The 12,040-nt window shown below is 44.8% G+C and overlaps 1 protein-coding gene across 3 annotated transcripts in view; it reads left to right on the top strand.

The window, feature by feature from the left end:
- Positions 1 to 12,040, top strand: part of LOC141272188 (alpha-N-acetylgalactosaminide alpha-2,6-sialyltransferase 2-like) — a 56,351-nt gene that overhangs the window by 25,092 nt on the left and 19,219 nt on the right. For 2 of the 3 annotated variants that reach the window (XM_073682583.1, XM_073682584.1), the window contains exons 2-3: positions 9,138 to 9,537; positions 11,502 to 11,667. In XM_073682583.1, the coding sequence (XP_073538684.1) occupies positions 9,138 to 9,537; positions 11,502 to 11,667 (566 nt within the window). The remainder of the gene's footprint in view (positions 1 to 9,137; positions 9,538 to 11,501; positions 11,668 to 12,040) is intronic. The other variant, XM_073682585.1, reaches the window with a different exon arrangement.

Here is a 12,040-nt window from a genome sequence, read left to right as displayed (position 1 = left end):
AACGCTGACGGAATGGAGCAGGGAGATGGCCCAGCAGGCTGGAACCCGCCAGCGGAGCACACCACCCGCAACGAGGAGCACGCCTGCCCCTGAAGAGGATGCAGAAGGGACGGAGGCCGGAGACGACGCCGCAGAGGGAGCTGAAGAGACGGAGGCAAGTAAAGGGGACGTTACTACCCCAAGCCCAGCCACCGTAAGCCTACCCCCGCTCCCCGTCGCAGAGCCCGAAATCCCACCGATCGTGCCCGTTGCCGCACCGCTACCGCTCCAGACTAGGCCCCAAGCAGGAGCCGCGACCACGCCCCCTGTGACGTCACGCGCCTCAACCCCGAGAGCGGCCAAGCAGGAGACGCCACCGGCCTGGTCGCAGGGCCGAGTGCCCCCGGGCGCCGCAGTACCAACAGCGCCCTCTACTGAGCCACCGGCCTGGTCGCAAAGTCAAGTACCCCCGGGCGCCGCCGTCTTCACGGTGCACTTTACCTTCAGGGTACCCCAAGCCTGGTCGCAAGGCCTAGTGATCCCGGGTGCCGCTGCCACCACCGCGCCCTCAACCTCCACAGTGCCGCACCTGGGTGAAGACTTGGTAACCCAGCATATTTGCCCGGATGGGCAGCCTTTTGAGTGGCCACCGGAGTACTACCATCCCCGACTCCGGAAGGAAAGGCCCCTGGATGAGCCCCTGATCCCGGCTCCGGCGCCCGCCAAGATCACCCCACTCTCGCTGGAGGAAGCGCAGTTTGCGTGGGACCCCACTGGAGGAGACCTCATCGGGTTCACTCAAGAGACCCGGGCGGCTGCAGCTGAGCGTGCAGAGTGCTGCCGGCAGCAGTTAGAGGTTTTCGACCGGGAACGGCGAGAGAGGCGGGTCCGCGAGGAGCGGCTGCAAGTGAAGAGTGCAGAGCAGAAGAGCCGGACCCGACGGAACCCCCGTGCAGCTCACGGTCCCCGTGCCACCGGGACTGTAATCAAATTCCAACTGCAGCACGGTTGGGGCTTCATCCGGGATCACCACACGCCAGGCGACGTCTTCGTGACCCGCAGAGATGTCGAGTCCCACCTGCCGGAGGGACACAGAGGTCGTGACCTATACCTGGGTGACGAGGTCACCTTTACCCGGCACCAATGTGCCAAAGGACCCTATGCCCTTCATGTACACCGGTTGACAGAGGAAGAGCTGAGGTGTCAGGAGGAGCAAGAGGACCCGGACGGGTCTGAAGAATACAGGGAGGAAGCATCAGGAGGACGCCGTTATTAGAGTACGGTATAAAAGAACTGTATATAGTTACCCGTCGGGGTATGAGAACTGTTATAAGTACTGCTGCTAGTTAAAATATAGTCCCCGTTGGGACCAGTGAACTGTTACCCGTGTGTCCCTATCCCTTACCAGGCTGAGGACTGTGAGCAGCCATCCCTTATCCCTTAACAGGCTGAGGACTGTGAGCAGCCATCCCTTTTCCCCACTGGCCGAGGACTGAGAGCGGCCACCTCCCCTTGTATATAGTTGCGCTTTCTAAGGCGCCCCCTACTGGTTTTATAGGAAACTGTTGTTCTTGAACTGACTGTTGCACTTTTACCTGGTCACAAGTGCCCAGTGGCCAGAAGCTCAAGAATATTTATATGAAGAAGTTTTATTGCTAGAGATTGATAATGTTTAATGTTTGATATGTTCTTGTATGTTTTGGAAAAAAAAAAAAATTGTATGTTTTTGGATATTTTATTCTTTTACAGCCCGAGGACGTGCTGTGATTTACCAGGGGGGAATGTAGCACCCTGAGGACTCGGCTGCTACAGGGGTATTGCACCTCGACCCAGAGGTGTGGTATTCCACTCCCGGGTAAGGATGGAGTGTGGGACTGAGCTCAGTAGGCTGCATGCACTACATACATCCCATTTCCGGGGGACAGAACTACGGTACTCCCACCAAGTATATGTGCAGGTACGACAGCGTCTGTCCCTGGCTGGAGTGGGAGGGGGGTGGAACATCCCAGTAGTGTAGGGGCAGATAGGGGGAGTACTCTGGGTAAAGCTAGGAGCTCATTGGGTGCTAGTCACCTGGGCTCACACATAGAGGGAGTATATATGGTGGGCACCATCTTAGGACAGGGTCTTTTGAGCAGGGGAGCTCAGCCAGGAGGGCTGACAGGGAGCTGTGGCTCCGGCTGGGCCCAGCTCCAGAGCCAAGCCTGCAGAGGAGAGAGGAGAAAGAAAGGCCCAGAGTGGAAGACCAGAGGGAACCCTAAGAACCCAGAATCAGACCAAAAAGGGTGAAGGGTTGGCGGACACGGGTACCGGAACCCGAACTGGTGGAGGCCACTTATCCTCAGCCAGGAACCGGAGGTCGTGGTCAAGATTTGCCACGACCCTCACCAAATCCACCAGAAAGGCACACCAAGCATAGGGTCAGGGAACCCAGAGGAGGTTTGACCACTAAGAGACCCGAGGGAGCCGGCCAAAGGTGGATCCCTGGTGGGAATGGCCAGAGACAGAGAGGGAGAAGGGAGCTCAGGACCACGCTCCAGAACTGCCTGGGGGTTAGCCGAGTCCAGGACCTAGTGGACACAGCACGGCTCGGGTGGTCACTCAAGGCCAGAGTGACTGAGAGAACACTTGTGAGTAAAACCCCTGAAACTGCATCTCCTGACTCTGACTCTTCTTACTGCACCGTCACAACCCCCCTCATCTTCACCTGCTGCCCTGAGGCCATACCCCTCCCGTTGGGGGTTATACCACCACGCTGCACATCCTTATACACCTGGCCTCAGCGGACTGTTCTGCAGCGGCGGCTTCAAAGCCGCACTCAACGGGTGGCGTAGTCGACACATATTCTAACATCTACTGCCATGGACTGCCGCTTAGTTTGACACCCTGGGCACGGACCGGGTCACCGCCACAAGGACTACTACCCCTATCCAGATCCGGCTCCGGGTAATCCCTTGAACATGGCCCAGGGGGCGCGTCACTAGTTAACCCCTTCAGTGAACACCGTTAAAAAAAAAAAAAAAAAATGGGGCAGAAAACTATGCTTTTTCATCATACCGCTGAACAAAAGTGGAATAAAACAGGTTCATAAAGACAAATGTAAATTAAAAGGGCATAGCTGAAAACGTCATCTTGTCCCGCAAAAAATAAGCCGTCATACAGCTCTATCAACACAAAAATAAAAAAGTTAATGTTCTCAGAATAAAGTGATGCAAAAACAATTCTTTTTTATATAAAATAGTTTTTATTGTGTAAAAGCGCCAAAACATAAAAAATGATATTAATGTGGTACCGCTGTAAACGTACTGACCCGAAGAATAAAGTTGTCTTATCATTTTTACCAGATGGTGAAAGACATAAAACAACTCATTCTGCCTCCCAAAAATGTGACCGAAAATGGTACCAATAAAAAAGTCAACTTGCCCTGCAAAAAACAAGCCCTCATATGACTCTGTCGATAGAAATATAGAAAAATTATAGCTCTCAAAATATGGCAATGCAAAACTTTGTTTTGCAAAAAAAAAAAGCATCTTTTAGTGTGTGACAACAGCCAAACATAAAAAATATATAAATCTTGCTATAATCGCAACGACCCAAAGAATAAAGTCGTCTAATCACTTATACTGCACCAGGAACGGCATAAAAACTAAATAAAATTAATTCTTCACCCGCTGTTTATTTGTTCATTCGGCCTCCCAAAGATCGCAGTATTACTCGGCTCACATTTATCCTGCGCTCTCCGCTGAGCACGTACACTGGGGTTTCCATGTAAATCTCTGAAATACGTGATTCAGACAAAAGCCCCGGCGGAAGATTCCCTATAATGAGGCAGATGGGGACACTGTGGGCGCCGTCTGTCCTATGATCCGATGGTATCTGTCTTTTTAAGTGTGCATAATAGCAGGATCGATCACAGTTTTGTGCACCAAAGAAGGACACTGCTGAACAGAGGTCAGACGGAGTCCAGAGAAACTGTGCTGCCTCATTATAGTGAATGGATCCCTCGCGGTTTCATGTGAATCACGTCATTCGAACATCCCCAATTTAAGTGCGCAGCGTAGAGCGCAGGATAAATGTGATCACAAATGTCATGTAAAATGTTCATAACAAAAGCTTTAACTCACTCCACAAAAAAAGCAAAAAACCACTCAGGTCGGTCATCTGTCAATGGAAATGTAGTGGGCTTCCACGTTACTGGTAGTACAAAGGTTCTGGAAAAGCGCTATGGCTCCTCGCCCCCAAAAGAAATCCAGCAAATTCTGCTCTCCTAAATCCAAATGCCCCCTCCCTTCTGAGCCCCAGTGTGCCTAATCCACAGTTAGCATCCACTTTTGGCATTTCTGTAGTGATGAGACCCCCTAATTTACAGGTGCATGTATCCAGAAGAACAAGTTGGGCATAATGTAAGGGCACTACAATGTACTGGGCACTACAATGTACGGACACTACACTGACAGATTTGCAGTTTTCACTCAGCAACATTTACTGCTGCTTTTTTCCGGCAAACACCCACAGACTCAAAATCGTCACTACTTCTAAAGATAAATTTCCAGAAGGGTGTAGTTTCCAAAATGAGGTCACTTGAGAGAGGATTCTCCTCTTTTGGCACTTAGGGGCTCTGTATATGAAGCCCTCACACTATTCTATGATAATTTGTTCTCCAAGACTCAAATAGCACTCCTTCCCTCCCAAGCCTCGTCGTGTGGCTAAGCAGTACAGAACAGCCACATATGAAGTATTGCCAAATTCAGCACAAATTGTGAGACAAATTTTGGTGCCACTTTTACCCATTTTCCCATATGACAATGTAAAATCTGGGGCTAAAATGAAATTTTTGTGGTAAAAATGTAATTATTTTTTCTTCACCTCCCAATGGTGTAAGGTTCTGTGACACACCCGTGGTGTCAATGTGATCACTGCATCCCTAGATGAATACATTGAAAGGTGTAGTTTGTATCATTCCAAATCATTCCAGCAAAATGTGCACTACAATATGGCGCTCCTTCCCTTCAGAGCTTTGCACTGTGCCTTAAAACTAGTTTTCGACCACATGTGGGGTATTGCCGTACTCAGGATAAATTGAGTAACATATTTTGGGGTCTATTATTTCCTATTATCCCTTTTGAAAATTGAAAACTTGAGGCCAAAGTAACATTTTTGTCACCGGGATACCGCAACAGAGAGCGGCCAAAAGATTCTGGTCTGGTTTCACGAACTCCTGCACTGATTAGAACTGTTTCACCATATTATTAAATAGTGCAGGTTTTTTCCTTGTTGGGAGTGCAAGGGTTAAACAGTTTAGTTGATCTCCTGCCTGGATTGTCTCAGCTGTTCAGTGATGACCACTCCCCTCTGCTATATATGCTCACCACTGGCACTTGGGAATTGCCAGTGAGAGTTCTTACTGTCTAGTTAGGAGTTGGAGGTGAAGTTCGTATTTGGAGAGTTGTTCAGGTGATTGTTGCGTGGAGTTTGTGTCTTCATCCTCATCCTTTCCTATTTGGTTTCACCTTCCTGTAGCTCCCCTGTGTTCCACTCTGTTGTTGAGTGATTGTATTTTTGTATGATTGTAGTTTTCATTTATTCCTGTCCGTCTTCCCTTGTTTGTCTGGTTAGTGTTATCCTATATACTTTGGCCTCACACTTCCCTGGGTGGGGGCGAGAGCAAATAACGGTAAATATAGGAGCATAGCAAGGCACGTGACCCCGGTGCCTCCACATTCAGGAGTAATCCAGGGGACAGGGATAGACCAGGCACCCCTAATTCAAGGGATTGGGTAGGCGCCCACAGTCCCTAGTCACTACGTGACAATTTTAGTAGAAAAAATGGTAATTTTCTATTGACTCAGTCCAATGTTATACAATTCTGTGAATCGCTTGAGGGTTAAAAATGCTCACTACACCACTAGATGAATTCCTAAAGATGTGTAGTTTCCAAAATGGGCTTACTTGTGGGGGTTTCTGCTGTTTTGGCATGTCAGAGGCATTCACAATCTATTCCAGCCAAAATTGAGCTCCAGAATTTAATTGGCGCTTCTTCCCTTCCAATCCCTGTTGTGTGCTCAAACAGTAGTTTTCCACCACATATGGGGTATCTGTGTACTTAGGACAAATTGTATGGTCTAATGTCTCCTGTTACCCTTGTGAAAATGAAAAATTTGGGGCTAAAGCAACATTTTTGTGGGCAAAATATATATTTTTAATTTTCATGGCTCGACAATATAAAATTCTTTGAAACACCTGTGGGTTTAAGGTGCTCACCACACCTCTAGATATGTTCCTTGAGGGGTGTAGTTTCCAAAATGGGGTCACTTGTGGGAGGTTTTCAGGCAGTTTTGAGTTTCAAAAGTCAATTGGCGCTCCATCCCTACCCAGCCCTGCCGTGCTCCCAAACAGTAGTTCTCCCTCACATATGGGCTAACGGCGTACTCAGGATAAATTGTGCAACAAATTTTGTGGTCCCTTTCTCCTGTTATCCTTGTGAAAATAAAAAAATTAGGGCTAAAGTAAAATTTTTGTGAAAAAAAGCAAAATGCTCATTTTTTTTCTTCCACATTGCATTAATTTCTATGGAGCACCTGAAGGGTTAATAAACTTCTTGAATGTTATTTTGAGGACTTTGAGGGGTGAAGTTTTTAGAATGGTGTCATTTTTGGATATTTTCTGTCATATAGGTCCCTCAAAGTCACTTCAAATGTGATGTGATCCCTAAAAAAAAAATGTTTTTGTAAATTTTGTTGGAAAAATGAGAAATTGCTGATCAACTTTTAAGTGACACTGATCAGAATTGAAAAAATGGTCAGGAAGGTGAAAGCAGGCTTTGGGGTGAAGGGGTCAATATTGAGCACTATTAAGTATGTTGACTGCTGATACCTGTTACGATGGGGCTTATTGTCGCCTGTATATTTACCTGTGGCAGCTAATCAAGATTGTATAATTTACCACTAGTATAAAGTTTATTAATCATACTGATTCTGTTTTTTCAACCCTTGTACCTTTATGAAGTCCTGCCACATAGTATGAAGAGCCCCTACAGCCCTCCACACACAGTATGATGCCTCCACATCCAGTGAACCCACACATGATAATGCACCCACAGCTCCCCACACAGTGTAATATCCCCACAGCCCCTAAAACGGTGTGATCTCCTACAGCCCACCGCACAATATGATGCCCCCATAGCCCTCAAACGATATGATCCCTTACAACCAACACACAGTATGATCCCCCAAAGCCCGCCACACAGAATATCACCACGTCCCCATATAGATCATGATCCCCTACAGACCCCTAAACAGTATGATGCCTTCACAGCCCTCCAAACAGTACAAAGGGTGCACTGACTTTAAAGGAAAGTGGACAAGTTTTTTTTTTTTTGCTAAAAAACCCCACAACCTTTTAAATTGCCAACTGTGGCCAGGCGACACAAAGGATTTCTATAAATATTTTATAATTTTTCATGGCTCCTATAATCCAGGGGGGCTGCTAGTTTTCCCTGCATTAGATGATTGCAGTGTCTGGTGTGACAGACCCTGAACAAGCAGCTAGTGTTGTCAGATTTTCGCACTGGAGCCTGCAGAATTATGATTAGAGCTCTACATATAAATAAAGCAGGAAGTAAAGTAAGGATTTAACCTGTGACACATAAACTTTACAAAATATTGCAGCTGATGGTATATTAGGTGTAATAATGAAGCAGAGACACAGGTCAACATGGGTAGGGCCGGTGAACCTTTACCCATTAGCATCTAAGGAATGCAGTGTAATTCATCTTAACCATACACTGGACCCTGAGCATTTTCATTTCTATCGAAGTGAACCTGCTGAGTAGATGAGGAAGAACAAGTGGGATTTCCAGAAATGGTTGGGCCTGCTTTCTACAACTGAAAACACATGTCAGTTATTGTATATCTAGCCATATAACCTCAGAGTCAACATAATATAGTCTGACTCATTCCAAACACTTGTCGGAGTGATGAGTGACAGACCCATAAAGGTGAACGTGTTGTAAAGAAAAGTCAATTATGGCCTGGCAGCAAGTCTTCAATTCCCCTTTGGCACTCTCGCAGGGCAATTAAGGCATTACACAATTCTGATTCAAAATTGTTAATTCGAATGCATTTATACACTAGTTCCTCCGGATTGAAGCTGGCCATACACATGAGATAGTTGTTGGGCAAATTATTCCCCGTTCGTTTGGTAGGCAGCTATCTCTCCCGTCTAACTCATACACATGAACCCTCCATTTGGCTGAGTGTATATGTGTTTTCAATGGTGGAGAAGTGAAAGTCCAACTGCCAGATCCTTCTGCCGAAATTGGTGGGTTTGGCTGTCAGTTATCTAATGTGTATGGAACCCCAAATGGCACTTTTTATAGTAACTCTTGACCACACCCCAATGTGAGTGGTCAGGAATAGGTGTGCCAGCCCAATAGACTGTAGTGTATGCTCATCAGCATCTGAAGATGAATATGTAATCTTGTGGGACACAGCTACAATCAGTGAATCCAAATTAGCTGTATTGTCCATCGATAAAGTTGAGCTAAAACATTTGCAGGACCCTAGTTCAGTGGTTACATCAGTAGCCCATGACTGCCAGACCAGAGCCATGCAAAACACCTCATACCTATTGGGATTCTAGGCTTCTCTGATAAGTAGAACTGGCACCATATAATCATTGTGGCATTAAGCACGCATGGCATTGCACGGGGTCTACTAATCAGAAGAGGACTTGGGGTTGCCGGCAATTAGGAGGCCATTGACCACTAACGTGGATAATGGACCAGTATCCTGGGAATCTTTTTGCTCAACTCTATCTATTGATAATCTAAAATGTACCCCTTGTAGAATTAGAAGCTCAGGCTTTTCCTCAGTCCTTCCTCTGTGCTTTTTTTTTGCTGAAGATCACCCTATTCAGATTGGCTTAGGTGTAAAAACACAAGCCTACCCTAAGTTTTCCAGGAATTTACCTAGAGAGTTGACTGCCCCATACTATGCACTGGTCAGGAAGAACTTTAACTTCCATTGCTGAAAAGCTAGAGGTCAAACTCGTGGATCCATGAGGAGTGATTGATCAACCATTTTAGATTTTTGTAGATATGTTGATTGGTCTCAATAACGTATTCAACCTGCCTGAACTTATCTGATCCTCTTTTACAGTCAAATTGACCGGATAGAAAACTACATTCGTACTAAAGAAATAGAAGAAAGAGAAGAAAGACCAGAGACAACTATACAACCTTCTACAAAGCCTCTACAACCTAAGGGTGCCACCACAACCTCCTTACCAAAAGCAATTGAAAAGGTTAGAGAGTCATCTATAGTCAACAGGAAAACTACAAAAACAATCTCTAAAACGCTAAATGAGTCCATCAAGCTACAAAATAAGTCAGAAAAATCACAACATGTGATGACCACCCAAAGACCAAATGTGAAGGCCAAACCGCAGAAAGTAATAACTACAAAACCTATACCAAAAACAACCAAAAAGAGTCCGCCAAAAACGACCTTTAACTACTTGGGAAATAAGTATGCGACTGATGAGACGCACATCCATTCTGTAAGTCTAAAATTTTGAAATGTGGATGCTACAAATTAATTTTCCCATTGTATGATATCAGATTTTAGTTGGTTGTTGCTTGTCAGTGTTGGTGAAGCATTTGCTAGGGGTTGAAATCATTAGAATTTTACTTGGATCAAGATGCTCCAGGATGGGGGTAATCATGATACATGGAGTGGATGGAGGAAAGAGATTATGGGGTCCATGGTGATACCCCTTCTTTGAAATGACATCTAAACATGGTTTCCCTGTCAAAGTGAAGACCTAAACCTTGGGGGAATTTATTTACTTATTGTTTTGGTTTCTCTTGACGAGAGCCTACAAGGCCATTACTCCATTATGGAAAGGAGGGTGCAGGTTCATATACCCCCCCATAGTCAAAGGGGGTGATAACATCAATAAGCCTCTTCTTTTTCCATAGCATCTGTAGAGCCTGCATCTATGATACATTAGCTCTTAAATATACAGTATGTCCCTGGTATTCCTCACCGAAGCAACTGCTACATGGCAACCTAGATATTAAAGTGGCCAAAATTGATTAACGTTGGTAATAAAGTAATCTAATGTAAAATGTGTTATGTGAGTAGTATATCTTATTTCTTTCTTATTTACTTTGGAAACCATCAGCAAGCTGTTAGATCAGCTCTCCTCTTGAAAATATCAGCAGCTGTTGATGAATGTGTTTTCTTATTATTATTTAACTTATTAACAGCTCAGTACCCCTGAATCCATGAAAACTGCTGTTTATGGATCTTATTATTGCTCTGTGCCTTTTAGCAGTAGAGGAACCTCCTGGCTTATTAGGAGCTCTGATAGATACCGTATGTTCTAGGTACGTGTTTCTTCTGTAAACATGAATCACCTGGTGGTGATATATTCACGTCACCAGACACTGTGACACAGACAAAGAAATACTGAGAGAGCAAATAGTTTTCAAAGATGTAGTTGACTGAAGAAGAAAAGTTGAAAATTCCCACATCCTGGAACAAACTTATTATCTACTGATGACCGGGTCACTGGTAAAGTCTTACATCACCATCATTACTGGGGACAAGTCAGGACAATAGGATGGATATAGGAAGGTAAATCTAGATGTCTACCAAGCCTTGGATGAAGAACATGGGAACGTGGGCAAAGTTGTACCTGGGCATAATGTCATGCTGAATTGACCAATATATATATATATACTTAATTCAGACCACCCATTTTCATAGATGTCGTAGACAAGGCTGACTTTAGTTGAGATGGAGCATATTCTATTGACCCAACCACCATAGAATACCATATAGTGCCCAAAAAAATGATACCATCCATGCCAGTGCCAAAAGGTGCCCAAATAACACTACCCAATCAGTAGTGACCACCCAAAACCACCCTGGTTTATAAAGTGAGTTCCTGACAAGGTGAGCATCTTCTATTAGCTAGACTGGTAACAGCTGCTTTGTAGGACTTGTCCTAGTATTACATGGTCACCATTTATGCTAATAAAGACCACAACAAACTTTTGGTAAAAGAGGCCCCCTGATGACTAATTGATATCACCAATGGGAAGCAGCAAACAAATCCTTAAACTCTTCTAAATGGACAAACACAAACAACCACTTTGGGTTATGTTTCGTGTTTTCTGACAACATTGTCATCCCACTCTTTGCATGCACAATTTAAGGATCTCCCAATCAGCCGTGTTGAGTCGCAGCCAAATAAAAAGATTTATTATACTATATGCCTCTTTATGAGAAGTTCTTCCTACTTTTGTCTCAGGTCAGTGAACAGACTACTGCTTAGAGAATATATAGCTCATTGTTTAGGCCAAGGCTAAGATTAGATCTTCAAGAAACCATCAAAGGAATAGTAGGTAAATATATGGGAGTCACAATGGTCCTTCAAAAATATAGAATTTTTAAGAAACTTTTGGACAACCTCTATATATAATCAATGTGTTCTTCACCTTCATATCTCCGCAGAAATGTCCAAACCGCATCAGAGATAAGCTCATGAGCGAGGAATTCCAAGATATGTTTTTGGAAAAAATACCAGTTTTGCAGTGGAAGAAACACGCTCAAGAGTTGGAATACGAAAGACTTAAGAAATACAATGGAGCTCAAGGATGGATGGGAGTCACCTGGGAGAGTAAGTTACTTATTCCATAGACCGTATGTTCTCTGTTCACATCTAAAGGATCACAAAGATCTGAAATTGTGACTAAGATGCTCCATTCCAAAATGGAAATGTACCACAAGTAGTCTTTACCAAAGGCCCTATAAGTTACTTAAAACTCCAAAATCATAAATTTTGAGGTGGACCTTTACTTCCTGAAGCAAATAATATACCCATGTGACACAAACCTTTCTGCCACACAGTCTCTCTTTCTCTTTTTTTACACTGATAACAAGACTCTTGGAGTAGCACATCTCAGCCATGAGACACAGTAACCTACGTCTGAATGTCCGCCTCCTGTAGGAGTACACTCCCAAAAAAAAGTGCACGGCCAAGCGCATGTTCG

Source organism: Phyllobates terribilis, unplaced genomic scaffold (genome assembly GCF_046119375.1).
Source record: "Phyllobates terribilis strain yellow unplaced genomic scaffold, ASM4611937v1 Scaffold_5__5_contigs__length_657084704, whole genome shotgun sequence".
In the NCBI taxonomy this organism is placed as follows: Eukaryota; Metazoa; Chordata; class Amphibia; order Anura; family Dendrobatidae; genus Phyllobates; species Phyllobates terribilis.
The sequence above is the reverse complement of the archived record's forward strand: the minus strand, read 5'-3'. Positions and strand labels throughout refer to the sequence as shown.